Raw genomic sequence first — 19,026 nt, 5'->3', positions numbered from 1 at the left:
AATGATCCTCAAAGAACCGCATAAAAAATAAGCCATATCTTTCCCATTTATGGTTAAATACTAACAATGTGTTTATGCTCCTGACTGAAAGGTCAAGTGTGTTAAAATATAGAACCTGCATCCACATGCTACTGTGATGACCACAAGCTACTGCCTCCCTTTCCTGAGCTCAAAAAGACTCCTACCTGCTGCCGTTTTCCAAAAACCACAGTGCATGGAGACAAAAAGAAATACCTACTCCACACAAACAGAAAAAAAAAAAAATCAAAACCAAACACAGGAGAAAATACAAAGCCCTTGCTTAGAGTGCAGAGCTTGACTATTTCCAAGAAACAGCTGCCTCAGACTCCACTCTCCTCTTCAGCCAAAAGCCCGAATCATCTGAGTCATTTAAAGGTTTCCTGCAGGTGGTCCCAATAATTACACTGAGAAAAACCTGTGTTTCTAGGCATTGGTGTTCATCTTCTATTATGCTACAGTGACATTAAAATGAAAGTGGACCTTCATCTGTTTTTATCAGAACAAAAAGTGGTAGTTAGAAACTGTCAAATCATACTTTTCTGTATAAGTAGTGCCAAAGTTGTGTGCTGCAGATCAGATATAAGGTGTGCTGAGTGCTTTATGGGGAATTTATTCTGCAAATTCCCATATTATGACTCGATTTGGCTAGTACTTTTGGTGTCTCACTTTCAACACCAAGCCAAAATCTTTTGTGAAAAGTGATTAAAAATATATATTCTACTAAAATAAATGCAAAGAACAGATGGCAAGTGAGATTCAAACACAAATACAGTTTCTACAGCTTATAGTGCTTCTGCCAACATTAGCACTATTTTTAGCATAAATTGAAAACAAGGTTCTGTTAACTAAACATTTTGGCAGCCATGGTATTGATTCAATTAATCACAAAACAGAGAAATGCCAAAAACTGCATTAACTCAGAATCTTTGACAAAGTCCAGACTTCTATATCCTTAGTGGAATACTAGTCTTATTAAAAAATGAATCTAGCTTGTATGAAAATAATCTTAGTTTTCAAGTTCCTTCCCAGTTCTAAGATCTAAAATAGGTTACTTTTATTATGACAATGGTTTTGTGGGTTTGCCTAGAACCAAACTTAAATTAAGATGAAAAGGCAAATATTTCGAATTTTAAAAGCAGCGGTGTCTATGAGAAAAAGACATTTCTACTGACTTTCTTAATTTGAGAATAAACGTAACAAATGTCTAATAACTTAATAAATAAAAAATAAAATTTGCAGAAAGACTAGTGGTTTGGATATTGATATAATTGTACATTTTTCGTTATAAGAACAAATTGTACTTTCTTGTTCCATCTTTACACTTATCTGTAAAAGTCAGTGCAAAATCAGGTAACACACCACATAGGAGAATGAAATGTTTTCCTGTACAACGAATTTTGTGTCTAATTTTCACATGTACCCACTTCTCCTAATAAGCTTCATTTTTTTTCAGTGTATAGACACAAAAGATGCTTGTGCCAGTGTATTTCCTGACCTGACAGACCATGCAAGAAGGCTTGCTTTTTAGAGGATAGAAGCAAAACCTCAGGTTCATCAATCTGGTTGCAAAGATGCATGTGTGCACTTTCTGAAAAGTTCACTTTTCTGAAAGTGAAAATTTTGGTCTTAAGGAGCCTGGTTTCACTTGTACACACGCTCTTTGATTTTTATTTTTCTTATGCTTCTTTTAAACCTTCTTGCTTTATCTCTATGGAAGGTAAGATTTTGTATGCTAGTGGCCAAAGCCCACTCAAGAAGAGCTCACCTACAATACCTTGATCAAACTGAGTGGTCACCACATGCAAAGGCAGTGGAACTTCTAAAACATGCAGTGATGGAAGGCAGTGGAATGGCAAGCTGGTACCCACAAAGCAGATTGTGGAACGACTCAGAAACAGAAGGAACTGCTGTTTGAGAAACTACAGTCAAGTTTTGCTATATTATACAGGAAATATATGAATTCTGAAGGTCTCATTCTGCTGCTTTTGGCCTCCAAAACAGTCTTCTGTATGCCTCTGGAAGGATGACACGTCACAACTCACAAGATTCTTGAAAACAGACGATATAGTATGATAAGGTAGTCTGATAATTACCATACCATGATAATATGGTGCATAGTATGAACCATTCTTCACCTACAGCAACAACAAAGACTATTTTATTTGCATTTAAAAAAATGGAATAACTGCAAAACAAAGAACACCAAATATGAAGTCTAAAAGGGCACAGCAGTTTTTATTCCTCCTAGTTTATTGCAGTTCAGCTTCACATTTCTGCTACCACCCATCTTTTTTTCCTAAAAGACATTCTCCTTTTCCATTTTATATTTCGGGATATTTCTTTGTTCTCCGAAGGAGGGAGGAACAGAAATATGTCTGGCCATCACTGACAACAGTTTTGAATCTTTTCTCAAATTTTTCATGTTTCAGTTGTCTAGGTGTGCAGAGGTATAAATGGGCACAAAAGGTGACCTCACTTGGGTGCTGCTACTGCTTTGTTATAGTAGTGTTTAGCCAATAATCTGACTGCTTACCTCCATATAGGTCCTTTGTTCTACACCTACACAAGTCACACCTGATCTGTACACTCCCAAAGTAAGAATGACACAACCAAATAAAGTTTAGCACACACTTCTTGACCTCTGGAAACCATACCAACAACCCATACCACTGAATCACATTCAAATATTCTGCAAATAAGTGCTGGCTCCCACTTCTTGTGAGTTTTCCATATTCATGCATGTAAATGTACATGAATTTGGAAAAATTTCTCCCTGCTTGCAGAAAAGAGTGGTATCAATTTAGAGCCTTGTTATTTTATTGACAAACACAGAAAGAAAATGAAAGTGTCAGTATTCGCAAGCTTCACCATTTGTACACAGTCCTGCGATCTGACCAAAGAGATATATCATGAGAATTAAAAAAAAAAAAGCAATATATCCTTCTTAGAATCAAATGCACTCTAATAAAAAGAATGAGACTGAATACATTTTTCACAGAAGTCAGAGCAATTTATACAGTAACAATTACAGGCTATATCAATTAAATCATCCATTTTTCTGGAGATAAAGAACTCTCATCTTTATTAATATATTGTTGAATCAGAAAAAAAATTCTTAATTAAATTGCCAATCAAGAAAGAAAATAGATGAGAATTTCCTTGACTTTCAAAAAAAGCAAGCCAGTAACTGCAGACTCTGCTCTTTGTAGGCAACTCATGTTTATTAGAGTCATAGCCTCAGAAAGATATGAAATCCTCAAAAATGTGCAGAAAGTCAGATACATTTGCAAAGAAACAATCATCCCACGCAATTTTATTTTAGTTACTTTCTTAATAAAATAACATTTTACTTTTCCATCCTTATTTCTATTGACAGGAAGGAGAGGAGGGAGACCACATTTTTACTTCAGCAAGGGTGCTGAGGTGCAATATTTTTTAAAAAGCATATTATTTTAATAGAGTTTTTAAAAAATAGTTTGAGTTTACGAAATCCTGGCAATTCTGGAGAAGTTTCAAGGTGTATTTTCTCTTCTGGTTGAACTAATATGGCTATATAACTTGATTTACCAGGGATGAGAAATGCATGAACTTGTTATGCCTTGTTATAACATTATTTGCCTGATACGACTTAGATATTTTCAGTTTAACAGGAGGCACACTGTAGCCTACACATTTGAACCTCCTTGCCCAGAAACAGACAGTTCTCCAACCACTGCAAAAAGTGAAGCTTTGCACAGGCTTGTTGACCTCACACTGTGACCCTCATACCAGCATCCACAGGCTATAGGTCATGACCTCAAGAATTAGCATCATGGAAATAAGAGCTCTTCCAGGTTTAGTTACAGAACACTGTAGCAACAAAATCCTCAGTCTTCTCTAAACTGAGTTCTGCAGCTTTGTTTTAACTCCACTAGAAGACAATAGATAACCCACACTTCAGTTTTCATTACCAGCACGCTAAATCATCTCCTCTCCAACCAAAGGTCTGAGCAGCTCCCTCTGCACTATGAAAACATCCATTCACTATGGATCGAAAGCCAATATCATATTGCCAGTAGATGATCCAATTAAAAGGTTAAAGAAACATCACTATGGAATTGAAGACTTTTGCAACGTTTAAAAAAAAAAAAAAAAAAAAAAAAAAAAAAGAGTTATCCCTCTTAAAATTTTCTCTCCTAAGCAAGCTGCTCTGCGGACACTTCCAGCACCCTGCGTGGCACGGTCTTTCGCAACGCTGCCCTGTTGCTAATTAAGGCAGACATAACGAGCTCCGTTGATATTAAATTCCCAACCGCATTTCCAAACTGATCTTCCCGTCACTCATCCTTCCAGCCGCCTTTAGGGGAAGGAATCGGGGAGGCAGCTCCGAGGGAGGGATCCGACGGGGCTGAGCTGAGCGCGGGGGGCGCCGCTCCCCGCTCCGCACAGCAGGGGGCGCACTCGGCCTCGCGCCCGGCACCGCCGCCGCCGCGCCAGCTCCACGTCACGCAGCGCTCTGCACGTCACACAGCTCCCCACTCCGTCACGCAGAGCTCTGCACGTCACACAGCTCCCTTCCACGTCACCCAGCTCCCCACCACGTCACGCAGAGCTCTGCACGTCACCCAGCTCCCCGCCGCATCACGCAGCACTCTGCAGCGTCACACAGCTCCCTTCCACATCACCCAGCTCCCCGCCGCGTCACGCAGCACTCTGCAGCGTCACGCAGCGCTCTGCAGCGTCACGCAGCTACTCGCCGCGTCACGCCCCACTCTGCATGTCACGCTGCTCCCCGCCACGTCACGCAGCGCTCTGCAGCGTCACCCAGCTCCCCTCCACGTCACCCAGCTCCCCGCCGCGTCACGCAGCTCTCTGCACGTCACGCAGCTCCCCGCGGCGAAACCCCTCAGGAGGCAGAAACGCTCCACAGAGGGCAGAGAGGGGAAGGGACCGTGCACGGGATTTACCTTTATCCTGGAATTCTTGAGGGTAACTGCGGAAAGAAGAAGAAGAAACAACGTCAAGCAGCGCACACCTGCACACGCAGGGTACTAGAGCGTTGCATAGAACAATCAGAATTTTGCAACAAGTTTTGTTAGCACCGCCAGCTTCCTGTAGTAATTTGCAGGTCCTTATTTTTGGTTAAAATATTTACTTAGTTATTCTCTTGCTTTTGCAGTTCAAGGACTCCCCAGTCACTTCAAAGATGACTCGAGCAAAACCAAACTTAGAGCAGCCTTTCCTAGCAATATTCATCTGTTCAGGTATTTTAAGGTGTAAGCATACAAAAATATTTTAAATGTTAATATGTTTCAAAAAGTTTTTGCACAAGTAAAAGTCACTAAGCATACTTTTAAAATAACACCATATGTCAGCAGGAAAAACAAATCCACAAATAGTGGTTTACTTGCAGTAATTTATGAAATCCGGAAGAAAAAGTTAATTAACCACAAATTTAAAAGTTAATCCATGCCTAAATAAAAAAATTATTGTCAAATAAGAAGATCTCAACTTTCTGAAAACTTAAAAAAAGTGATCATATCAGAGGGAAAAAATACTGTTTCTTCAGAGCTAAATCTTTATATTTCAGAAACTAATATAACCATAGGATTAGATCATCGAATCATATAAAGACTGATCATAGATACACAGAGATAGACCTAGAATCATAGATACAGCCTGATACATACATAATCAGGACAGAATTATGTAAAATGGCATCTCAAGAAGCATGCACAGACTAGAGTTTATGTGAAAAGAAGAGGATTTCACCAGAAATAACTGGGAAACAAAATGCAGCTGCTGAGACCAGGAATCGGATGTGTATCAGGTTAGTCAGTAAGGAGATGCTTGTAAGTAACAACCAAGAGAGAAAGCAAGGGTCCAGGCATAAGAAACTGAAATGCAAATAGATAAAAGGGTAGATCTAAGAAACCCTGCACAGCAAGCAGCAATAATAGTTAGGCACAGCCCAACATGTGGGATGTGAAAATCAAAGATGCCGACAATGTGCATATATTTTGTAGCCTGCATGAAAAGCAAAACGCTGTTACGAGTGAATAATATTATAGGAGAAGGAAGGAACTAGAAATTAAAATAAGATGTGAAATCATGGGGTCATGTCAGTGAACAGCAGAGGATTCAGTGTCAACTGCGGTCATAACTGCAGATTCTCTTTGACATTTCATCATGCAAAAAACCCATAAGTTATGTTAGAAGACTGAAGAAGACTGAAGAAAAGTCAGCAGTGCTGTATCTGCAAGTCATCTGTGCAGTCCTGGTTAGCTCAATAAGCCAGAACGAAAAACACACTCACACACACACACAAAAAGAGAGAGAGAGAGAGAGAGAGAGAGAAAGAAAATCCTGGTTCCTTTTTAAAAAATTAAAAATTAATTTGTTCATTCATTAAACAAGAATAATGATTACGATTATAATAACAGTTTATTAATAACAGTAGTAGTGATAATAATAAAATAAATTGAAAAGTAGTTCTCTAAGTATTTACAGCCTGGAACAAAGGCACACAGATCTTCAATTAGGAGATTTTCGGACACAGCTCATGACTTCCAGCAGTTACTGTGATACAAAGAATCACACCCTGGCCAGATGATTGTGCTATCTCTGAAATCCTAAGCAAGCTGCCACAGAGGCAGGAGTGTGTCATCAAAGGAAAGCTTAGGAGCTATCACAAGGGAGTGGATCCAACAACGGTAAAAGAACAGCGAGCACTAGATTATATCCTAATTAATTAGTTGTAAGAAAAGAGGTTTTGTAGAGAAAATTTTGCAGCACAAATAAAAAAACTACAGAGAGATCTCTGTAGCTGAATTGTTTGACTGAACTTTAAACATAACAGACGTTCAGATCATACCTGACACTAAAAAAACCCCACAACCAGGTCTGTCAAAGTACTTCACTATTTTAACTTCGCTGAAACAAACTTATGATCTACAAATTGTTTCCAGTTGTGTTTCAATTTTCTATTACAGAGCTATACCAACATACAGTAAAGCAAAGTGAGCGCTGAGTTATGCTGTTTTACATCAAATAAGTACAGCAAAAGGAAACTCATTCATATTCTCAACACATTGTATTGCCCATATTTTAATGAATCTTACCAAAGCTGAGGTGAAAGCAAGCTCTACCCAACCAGCCTGCAATGTGGGTTAGGAATATTACAGGAATTCAAATGGGACACATGGTCCCATTTATGTGCACGTCTTACTAAATTGTGGCAGTGGTGAGAAAGATATAAAGACTTGAACCCATGCAGATTATTTGACAAATCAGCACCCAGAGAGTTTTTTAATTTTTAATATTGTTAGTGGTTATTAAAATACTGTAAAAATTTAAGTTATCAGTAAGTCACTTTATAGCATACTAAAGGCATGAAGCTCACTTACCTTGCCTTAACATCTTTTATCTTCTTAAGAAGAACTTCCCTTTTTTCTTTTGCTTTCTTGGATAGATTTTCTCCTTTTAGTGTTTGGAAAATAAATGTGTCAACATCTAAATAAAGAAGAAAAAAACACTTCAAAAAAAGATAAATACTGCTGTGATGACTTCGTCCTGATACTACTGTGAAAAAACTAAGAAAATTATTTTCAAGCCTACACACAGCCTAGTTAACAGACATTTCAGATTCTAAATGAGATACATTTGTGCCCTGATCTACTTGTGCTTAGCACAGCAAATCCTATGGTGACATTTGATTCTTGCTCACTTCATTATGCCACGTAAGTCCTAATAAATTGTAGTACTATAACAATTACTTTCCATCACCTAAAGTGAGAGATAAAGTTAAAACATGGAAATAGCCTTTATGTATGTATTACTGCCATGTTATTTCGGAAGTTCAAATTACAAAAGTGGTTGGGTAATTAATTATTTCTGCAGTAACACCTACCCAGCTACTAATATAGGTCACTTACTGGTTACTGTATTTTTAAATGTTCTCACATTGCCTCTGAACTCCCTACTTGACTAAAGGTTCATGTCCAAAGCCTTAATCCTGAAAAAAAGTAGGTAAACAAAATAACCACTGAAGGAGTCAAGCTCAAACATGTACTTGGAATTAAGCACACCTGTACTTGTAGAATCAAAAACTAAGGCTCTAACCTGTCCTGTAATTTTTAATTCTTACACAAAAGATATATCTATATAGTCATGTAGAATAAAATCATTCCATAAAAGTTACCATTGTTTTTTTAAATATTGTAAATATCCATTCCACAGGATAAAAGTAGCGTAGCGACTGAGAATTTGGGGCACTGCAACTCCTCCAGTAGCATATAGATTTTCTTGATTAACAAAAAAGATTACAAAAATTAATTGTAAAAGACTGTTACAGTTACAAATAAATATATAATTACCCTGAAAACTGAAATGTAGAAATATGACCCTAAAATCCTGATTGTTAAATTTCTCAGATGTAGGGACAAAATTTGTTCATTGAATTAGAGAAATTGTACATAGTAACACCCAGCCCCCCTAGGGTGCCTGCCTGCAGATACGTATATACTTCAGCTCAATCTGTGTATATGTAAATAGATGTGTATAGTACTATTTAAATCCTGTAAATTTTCAAATCAGATGAGACATTCCATTTTCATAAAGAAATACAAAACAGCCAATCAAATACTCGATTGTTTGCATGCAAAAGTTTACAATGTAAAATCACATCAAATGAGTATTTACTGCAGATTCCCAAACAGAAAACCTGAATTGCCTCTTTTTTTTCTTCATAAAACAGAAGTTCAACAGAAACACATCCCACTTCATATTATAGGCTGCCAGAAAACAAATTAAGTCAAGATACTCTTTCTGAACACCAGCATAGCTATTAAAAATATGTTGTTCTTTATAAACAATTTACCAGATTATTTAAATGTTTAGATTGCTGTCTTCACTAAGTGTTGCAAAAATACTCACTTTTTAGAGTATTTTAGAGCTGTGAAGAATCATATTTTTCTCCTTCCCCAGAACACAGAGAATCTTTCCCATTATGTTTTCCAAAGCAGTTCTGAAAGATGGGGACCCACACTCAATCGTGTGGCATTGCTTCTTTAAAGGGACAGAAGGAAAGGCACTTAATGTAAAGGAAAGGTATTAATGACTCCTCCAGATACACTCCCAACGGCCTCTATGCCATATACCAAGAATCCTTAGAAACATTTTGTCCCAATCCATAGAAATTTATCCATATCTTCATCAATCCCAACTATCAGAATTTCCACTCAAGCAGGCAAATTAGGCAAATGCAGCCCAAAGACATTGACCAGTCAAAAAACCTAGATCAAAAAACCTGATATTTTTACTACTGAGAACAAAAAACAAATCTGTCAACTCTTTTCCTCTCAAAGAAACACAACAGGATTTTCCAGTACAGAACAACCTTTCACTCCAGGAGGGACAGGCTAATTATTTCTCCCTTCTTACTTTTACATATTTCTTTCAAAAATTAGATAATTCAAAGTTCTACCAAGGCAGCAACACGGAAAAGCTTGGAGGAATTAGTCACATTTATGAACAAGGAGCAATGCTTGCACAGTAATCTTTGGGCACCAATTAATCACAGAACTTTGCTCCAGAAGTCTTCATTTAAACTCAGTGGGCTTCTTATTGGAAAAGCTCAAAACCCAACTGAGAATTCTGCCATCTCAAGTTCTGACTGTCAAAGCTTTTTTCAAATACAACCGTTGAGATAACACAACCAAGGAGTACGTGGGAAGTGAAACCAAGTTGATTAACATAAGCAAGAAATACCACTTATGGCTTCAGAAAACATGGTAGATATAAAAATTTGAGGACTAACTACATTGTTGATAGAATATGTTCTTTTCTGCAAAAGCCTGAACTTCAGAAATGCAGAATTTTCAGTCATGAAGGGATAGGGCAGAAGATGCTGCACTTATTCTCAGTATTGGCAGGTAACAAATTGGAGGAGAGGTGGGAAGGAGAGAGACAGACAGAGAGCAAAAATGCACAAGATCATGATGAGTTTGTTGCTTCTAAACAGCAGCAGTTATAGAGAAGATATCCCCGGAATGGCTTTCCTCTCCCATAAGACTGTAAGACAAGTTCTCTGAGCTTAGGTATCCGCAATCAGCATTCACAGTATTCATCACAGAACACTATTGCTTCCATATGTCCAGAGAAAACTTACAGCTTGATTCATCACATCCCCAAAATACGAAGACAAACCTGATGCACAGATGATCTTCAACAGGACACTAAAGAAGCAGTTTACTTGAAAATTATGCTTTACTGTATCATAGATTTTCCTTATCTACTCACAGTTACACAAAATGTTTGGTCAAGCCATGTTCTGATCTAGCACCATAAATCCGTCCAGGATATGCCAGATGTGTATGAGATTAATAACTTACCCTAAGCTCCTTTGGACAAGAAACAAGAAAGTTATCTAAGTTATGATCATCTCTTCCCTACTTGTACTCCTAGAGAGACACCCCAAAAGACTACGGAGGGAGCAGTTCCTGCTGTTAGAGAAAGCTTCATCACTGGCTTAACCTAAGAGAATGTTCACATAATTTCTCTGACATTCCCCAAAGTGATTGACCCTAGAATGAGAACAGAACTCAGGACTTCAGTGTGACAGCTCCAAGTTTCATGCAGTGAGCTTCAAACAGAAGTAGGAAAATTCATCCATTTCTCACAGCTATTCTGGTCACTTACTTGGCTCTTCCTTCTCCAGGATGATCCAAAACTTGGTCTTTACTCTACTAATTTAATGCAATATTGAAAAGCAAAGAGTAAAGTACTAGTCACAACTACATTAAGTGTAGATGTGTTTCTTGCATGTTTCAGTAGCAGTAGGTCCACTGAGGAGTCTAAAAAGGAATAAAATATAAATTGCGAAAAGAAAACCTCTCTGCACAGATTTTTGACTGAAAAGCCCTTACACTAATCAGTTAGCCAGAACACACACAAAAAAGTATCTATTTCCACAAATTGTTTGTTCCAACAAACTGTGCAGCTACTTAGTATCAAACATTGCAAAGATTCAGGTGTTCCATTGAAAACTCAAAGATTTCTTAGAGAAATAATCTTTGGAAACCTATTAAACAACTCTTTAGCTTTTTTTGAAGCTTGGTATTAGATTGCTCAATGGCCAATATTTGTTGCTCTGTTTTTTAAAGCTTCTGATTTCAACATTGTCTGTACCGTACCTTGAAGAAATTATTTGCCTCCAGAAATGAACAATAGCTGCCTAACTTAAAGATCCAATTGATATGGTTCACTCACAAATTGTTCTGCCAATACAGGTTACAAACTGACAGAAAAGGGAAGTCACACCACAGTCCAGCTCTGTCCACTTAAACTGGTTCATAGAGTTCAAAGCTTAAATGCAATTCATACAACAAAAAAGCTAAAAGGCCATTTTAATTTCATTTTCATTTACATTCCTTTTACAAGATTTATTATGTTTTTCATTGTTAAAACGTTTTGTGTTTCTCCTTACTTCCATGATTATAAACAGACAACACTGTAATTTTTCATTGTTTTAAGTCTTTGGGGCTATTTTCTTTGATGAAGTCTGAAACAACACAGATGGGTTTTTTCAAGAACATTGTAAATTTTTAGCCCAAAGCAAGTGCTGTGTTAAAGAGTGCTAACGATAACAAATCATAGCACTTATGTTGTTTCCAGGGTTTAATATCATGATCATAATTCGCACTTCATAAATAAACATGCTTAGGAGAGAACTACCTCATTTTTGTGCCCGGGTGGGCCAAACAGAGCCTCATAGAGACACTCAAAGACTGTGTCATGGGCTCTTCCTTTTTCCCCTCCTCCAGCAGATAACTAAAATGTCCATAACATTATCAAAAAGTTAGTCACTTCTTCATGACCTGATGAGTTCATCCCATTCAAATGACCAAGAACAATTATAAATTGGTGATGAGATAGCTGTGTTTCCCCTCACATGGCAGGGCACACACACAGCTCCTTATCCGTGACCCAAGAAGAATGCAAGCTCCTGTTTCGGGACCAGACATACATCCATCAAATGTCAAGGAAAACTTGCATGGTGTCACCTGCTGGATGAGCTGCCAGTCACACAGGTCAGCAGAACAATCACTCCAGCCACCAGCCTTCTCCCATCTCTCTGCTCTGCCTCAAGGACTGAGAGAGCCAGAAACAGGCTGCAAGCTAGAGAATTTGGGCAGCCTGTTTCACAAGTTAGCTGCAACCTACCTTCCACTGTCCAAAAGTGACCAACATTAAACAAATTGCTGTGGATCTTTCATCTTTACATGGGCTGGCATTAGAAAGTGATTAATTAATTTGATTTCTATGTTTTTGTGCAATTCATTAATAGGGAACAGGTCTGAAGACAAATTATCAAGCAATATCTGCGAGTGCCTGTCCTCATGAATCAAGAAATACTTAAGGATTTTGCTTCTGCTCTCTCCCTTCCATTTCCAACTATATTTAAAAGCCTCTCTCCATGACTTGCCAAATTGTCTTTTAAAAAAATATATACTTATACAGAAACAGAACACATGATGTAAAGTAAAAGTGAATGTCACTCAAAGATGTTTAAAAATACCTCATTGATCCAGCCTAACAAGTCAGTAAGTATTGCTTTCAGCACAAAGTCCTGGAAAGGACTTCCTTTAGAAACTGTTGTACTCTAAATCCCCAAAAGCAAGGCTATCTTGCAGTGTTGCCACATATAAAGTGAGTATAGTTAAAAACACTGGCACACAACAGTTTTGTTAGTGTTTTAGAAAGTAGAAATAGACACAGACTTCTAAGACTCATCAAATGAAGTAAACAGATAAGTTCGATTTTAAGTAGTTAGAGAAGAAAAATTATTATCAAGGACTATATATATATATATAAGATCTCATTGGCTGAGCAGTTGAGCATCATCTCTCCATATTAAAGAGGTGAGAAAAAATGAAGCTGTAACATATTGAGCATATCATCAAAAATACCACAGCAGTACAAATCATGATCAAGTTACAAAGTGATTCCAAATGAACTATAATAAAAAATGTTAAGGATTAACCTAAAGATTTACACTGGATGCCACATTATGCTGCATCTATTGTGGTTTGTTGACATATGATTATGAAAGAAACGTAAACCCAGTCAGATGAGAAAGATAGACTCCATGTTAATTGAAAAAGACAAACTAAGTGAATAATGAGTATATAAAAAATAGCCTGTGCCATTTTTATCACCCGTATATGACACTTGTTCTCAAATTTATGGCAGAGACAATTGAAATATGTTTCAAATCACTGGAGGTTATTTCTTACCAGTAATGCCTCCGTACATTTTTTCACCTGACGATTTCTATTCTTATTCCATTTCTATTGAAATGCATATATATTACCACAGCTGTAAATACATGTCTACTTAGAAGATGTCTACAGTAATCAGGATGGTTTATGTTGTAAAGATGGATTCTTCAGCGAGAACCACCATTTGTTAAAGCCATGGAAATGTGAAAGTGATACTTTCAAACAAAAGGCTTTAAACAACGATATCTTTTTCAAATTAAACCAGCCACTAAAGAAGAGCTACACTGTACCTAAGCGGCTTTTCCTAAGAAGAACTACGCTGTTACTAAGTAGCTTTTCCTACCAGAGGAATGCAAAGAGCAAGCCCAGCAACAACTGACTTGGAAGTCAAAGAAAGGGTAGTTCATTTTCTGGGCATCAGGGGTAAATAAAACAACGACAGTGCCCAAAAATAAAAGGTAAGCAAAATTAAACTCATGCCCTGGATCCAGTGTCCTGTAGTTTCCTTACCTTGCCCTCTTTTTCAGGCAACTAAACAAGTCAGTAAACATTATTAATTTGGAAAAAAAAAAAAAATTAAAAAAAAAAAAAAAAAAAAAAAAAAAAAAAAAAAAAAAAGAGGAATCACATTCAAAAAAAAGGCAGTTTGGACAATATGACTAAGGATTTAAACAAACTAATACCTGGGTGGATACAGTAGGCGAGAACATTGGTTTCTGTTTAATTTTTTGTTTAGCAAAACATGGAAAATAGATACTGTGAATGGATATAATGTTCCATATGAACTAGAGAAACAGTTTTGCTCCATTTTCATAGCAAAAATATTTTCAATTTTTAAAATATGAATACAGAAGATCCACACTGGAAATATTGCAAACTATGAAAGGGAAATAAAAATTAAAATTAAAAGAGCAACCGAACCCTTACCATAGTCACAGGTGTCTGAAAGATAGGAGAAAAAATATATGAACAATACATATATCTAATGATCATGACACCATCAAAAGCATCTTTTAAAAAAAAAAAACAAACTTGCATTCCGACCAAATAATTTTTTTTTTCCCAATCAAGATGACTGAAGCAACCAGTTTGATTTACATTACAGGAAATATAGAATGCCTCTGGGGAAGAAGTAGCCTCCAAAAATCTTTTTCAGATGTGGACAAGCCAAAACTTACCTCATGCATCAAAAAGTAAGAAAAAAAAAAAAAAAAAACAAACTAGCAGGGCTCCAGCGATCTATGTAACAAATAATATTTTGACAGCAAGAAGAAAACCAAACCAAAACAAAATAAAACAAAAAAACCCACAAATAACATCCTACTTTGCTTAACACCCACAAAAAGATCATGAACATATTAACACAATAGAAGATGTCTTTTCAAGTGAAGAAACAACACGGTGGGCCAGGGCTTCCTTCACTAAATTCCAAAGTCTCAAGCATCATCTAGAAGGTACACAAGTAGGGAATGACACTACCACACGCCTCCCATGTGTAAAGAGAGAGATAAGAGAGCAACAAAACCCACTCTCTCCTCTCTCCATTCAACTCATGGACAGTGGACCCTGTTTCTGCTTCCAGTTTTCCCTCCCAGCAATTAAACAAGTCCGAGAAGAGAGGATGGGATTGTGAAATCCCAACAACCCTCTGCAATAAGCTCATTGCCACACTGACCTTTCCCCTTCAGCTTTACAGAAACAGCTTCCTCCTGTTCCCAGCTAATGCAGTTAGCCCTGAGCTCAAGCTGTGCTTCTGCCTGGAACATTTCAGCGCCACTGACACGCAACTACAATGACCCTGCCAGCATGTGTGACAGAATTTGGTTTTGCCTTAAAAATATGATATTGTTTAGGTTCAAAGTAAAGCACTCACCAGTCAGAAAGTTTCCTGTGCAACTCTAATTCATCCCCTGGTGTGTTTATTCCCATTATCACCATGTTTAACTACAGGAGCACTTACTATGTTTTCCAGTAGGACCCCTCCTGTTCAGCATAGTGGGTGGACAGTACTCCAACCATCAATCAAGGCTGGGCAGGGATAAGCAAATCCACATGATTGCTCCTCCACTTGTTGCAGAAGTTGGAAACAGTAAGCAAAAAGATGGAGAAGAGGAGGAAGAGCACAATATTTATGTTGATTTTGTGTATGTTGCTGCCTCACCGCTATGTGAATATTGGGCTAAAAACCAGGTGCTTGTCTCTAGGCATTTACTTCATGTTCTCCACAGAACCTGATATGAAGCAGTGCCCAGTGCTCATGTTGGCAGCTGAATACAGACATCCAACTCGCTTTCATCTCTGGAGAAACAAGCACAGCCCAGAGGAAGGTGAATTCGAATCCTATTCTGTTGCACCATTGATTATTTCTTGCGACCCCAGATCACATCTTGTTTACTACACTAATTTTACTGATGGGAAAACAATATTCCCTCATCTCGAAGAGATGCTGAATCAATACTTGTGAGCCATTAAATAACACATTAAGCACCCTCGAAGGGGAACATGCAGAAATTAATATCTCCTCTCTGCAGTCTTTGCATTGTGTAAGAGTTACTTAATGAATAGTAAAGATATTACAGAGCTCCCTTCCTTCCTCCATTACCATACATCTTCACTAGATGAATAATCTGGGCAAAAAAGAAGCAGGAGACTATATAATAAAAGATTACAAGAACTTAAACATACCATGAAAGAATTGCTCACACAGTCTGAAATACTTTACTTTCTAAATTTCATTACTTGTACTTCCCCAAAAAAAGGAAGGAGAAGTTAACATACACGAACTGTAAAAAGTAATGATCTAATTTTTTGAATAAGGAAGCAGGTTGTTGAATTTTTATACTGTATAACCATAATTATCCTTAAATTTGGTTCCCTTTTTTAATTCTGCAAGTGTTAACTGAAAGTTACAAAGCATTAGCTCTTCCTCACTCCACCATACCCACCTTGCTGTGTTTCTGCTTACCCTACAAGTACACTGTCATAAAATTAACAAGTGTTAAGCTCATTTTTGCAATGAGTTCCAAAACAAAATTGTGTGTCAATGCAAAATAGGTTAAAAATATTAACATTACAGTTGTAGAGATGTATTATGCAGCATTCAAGATACTGTAATAATAGAACAAATATTTAAACATTATTGGTAAATCATTCCATTCTTTTCTTAACTCCAGCTCTACAGACAGCACTAGAGGAACCATCTCATTTTCTTCCAGAAAAGATGAAGCTGTACACAGTGTACAATATGTATACCTGTATATAATTTAGGCCACTGATCCTAGTGACTCTGAAACAACATGTACACATCCCCCTTGAGGGAAAATAAGTGCTGTCAGCTTCACTTCAAAATACAAGAGTATCAATCTTTCCATGGCAGACTGGGGAGAATGATATGTTGTGTAAAATGAGACACCATGACAAAAAACTCAACCATAATCTGGAATGATCCCATCTGCATCTCACACACATCCCCTGGAAAAAAATCCTAAAAGCATTGAAAATACCAAAGAGTTTCAAGATCAGTTTCAACAAGTGAAAATAGCTGTGAAACAAACACACACACTTCAAGTGATCAGAAAGTCCCAAATGCAGTAACACCAAGGAAACAGCAAGTTTTGGAAAGGCTCTAAGGTTAATTTAAAAAAATTATTAAGAATCTACGCCATGAGAAGTAAGCATCAGAAGCTCCCCTTTTTTCTGGTGGCCCTTCACGCAGGTGTGACTAGAGTTGTTATGTTCTACAAATAATGTACTTACAAACAGTACATAGGAAAACACTTCAGACCATTGGCAGAAGTGCTTTAAAGATGAGCAGACCTGGTAAAAGCATTATGTTTCAAGCATTAACTCTTACAATCAATGTGTTAAAAAAAAAAGAACAGTCTTCAAAAGCAAAAAGTTACACTAGATTCTACCATATGGCCAGCCATGTAATCAAGGACTTGATTTCAGAGGGAAGGTTTTTAAAAGCATGGAGAAGGTGAACGACTTTGTCAGGACTACGCGAGTTCCTATGCCAGAAACAGAAGTTCCCTAAAGAGACCCCCACCAAAATTAAAATCGTTTCAGGATAGCAAAAATCAACTTTACCATAAAGACTAAAGAGTAAGAACCACTTATTATTCTTTTTTATACCGTTTATTTTAATGAACATCAAAAGGCAAATTTTAACGAAATGAAATCTAATTCACGAGCATGAAAAACAACTCTGGTATTTTCAAGTCTCTCCTAACACCACTGCTGATCACCTTTCACGGTGAGGAACCACCCCATTCTGGCGCTCCCGTCTCTCAGGAGCACGGACAATCAGCTACATTTGACGGATACAACAAATATGCCAGCAGTGCCAACATCTTCATTTGCTCCGACGACACCATGTTTAGTTTTTGTTGGGCTTTTTTCCAGTCAAACGGGGGGGAACGGCGCCGGTGACACCAGACCAGGGCGGTGTAAGCTCAGGCACTACCTGGCGGGCCCCGACAGACCCCCGACGGGGAGAAAATGTGCCCCGGTCGCTCAGGGGTTGTTTAACCCCGAAGTGACACAGGGCCGCGGGGCCCGCCCGGCGGCCGGTTCCCTAAACACGGGCCCGTCGAGCGGAGGCCTCCACACGCCCCGGGGGTTGTCCCATCAGCCCCCCCCCCCCGTTCCCAGAGGCGGACAAGGGGGCTGCGAGCCCTCAGCCGCAGCACGACGGGCAGGCCGGGAGCGGCAGCCAGTCCTGCCTCCTTCCTCATGGCGTGTGCGGCGGGCTGCCGCGGGGAAGGGAAAGGAAGCACCGCGCCGGAGAGCCGCCGTCGGGGCACAGGGGGAGGAAGTAACCGGGAAAGAGGAATTGGAGGAAGGGAGGAAAGCCCCGAACCCATGAAATTGGGAACGAGAACCCCACGCACGTCGAGGAGCGCTCCGCCGGGGCTGTGGCACCAGGGGATGGTCCCCCCCCGGCTGCCCCGGCCAGTCACACCCCCCCGCCGACCCGCCCCCCTCTGCCTCCCCTCCGCCCGCCCCTCGAGAAGCCCTCCCTCCCTCCTTGCCGGCGGCCGGCTTTACCTGCCAGGAGACTGCAGACCTCCTCGGGGATGGCGATCGCGCCGTGCATGCTGAGGGCGCCCGGGGGGCAGCCGGGGACACCCCGCGGGCGGGGCTCGACGGCTCCTCCTGGCCCCGGCCCCGACAGGGAGGAAGCGGAGGCCCCGCCCCCCCCGGCAGCAACGGCCGGGACACGAGCGGCGGGGGCGGGGCTTCGGGCATCGGGGGCGGGGATTCGATCACCCGGGGGTGAGGCTTTGCTCATCGGGGGCGGGGATTCGAGCACCGGGACGAGGATGCGAGCACCGGGGCGGAGCTTCGATCGCCGGGTAGGGGCTCCGCCACGCTTTCGCCCTCCCTCCTCGCTGCCCCCGCCCACCAGTGCTGCGCATGCGCTTTCCCCTTCCCGGTGTTGACACTCGCTGCCGGGTGTCCGCCCCCCGCCCCCCTTTCCCCGCTAGCAACGGCCCCGCCCGGGGACTGCCTCCCACGTGACCGCTGCTGGCAGACGTGTTGCGTGAGGGCACCCATGCCTTCTGCCAGAATCAAAGATGGCGCTCAGCTCTCGTCCTCTGCAGAAGCCCGTGAGAAGTTATTGGCTGAGAGTGCCCGGAAGTTGCTCTCTGATTGGTCCATTCATTGTCCCGCCCAAGCGCCGGGCGCTTCCCTGGCGGCCCAGCCCTTGTCCCACAGGGCAGGGGAGGGTGGTGGGAGGGTT

At 39.8% G+C, this 19,026-nt stretch overlaps 1 protein-coding gene across 1 annotated transcript in view; it reads right to left on the bottom strand.

Moving 5' to 3' along the window:
- SKAP2 (src kinase associated phosphoprotein 2) overlaps positions 1-18,532 on the bottom strand; it is a 119,058-nt gene extending 100,526 nt beyond the window's left edge. Inside the window, exons 1-3 of the mRNA XM_071735653.1 lie at positions 18,330-18,532; positions 7,407-7,512; positions 4,968-4,993 (exon numbers count right to left, since the gene is read on the bottom strand). Of these exons, the coding sequence (XP_071591754.1) occupies positions 4,968-4,993; positions 7,407-7,512; positions 18,330-18,378 (181 nt within the window). The 5' untranslated portion in view covers positions 18,379-18,532. The remainder of the gene's footprint in view (positions 1-4,967; positions 4,994-7,406; positions 7,513-18,329) is intronic.
- Between the last annotated feature and the right edge of the window lie 494 nt (positions 18,533-19,026).

Source organism: Heliangelus exortis, chromosome 2 (genome assembly GCF_036169615.1).
Source record: "Heliangelus exortis chromosome 2, bHelExo1.hap1, whole genome shotgun sequence".
In the NCBI taxonomy this organism is placed as follows: domain Eukaryota; kingdom Metazoa; phylum Chordata; class Aves; order Apodiformes; family Trochilidae; genus Heliangelus; species Heliangelus exortis.
Note: the sequence above shows the minus strand (reverse complement) of the source record. Positions and strands in the feature narration are given on the sequence as shown.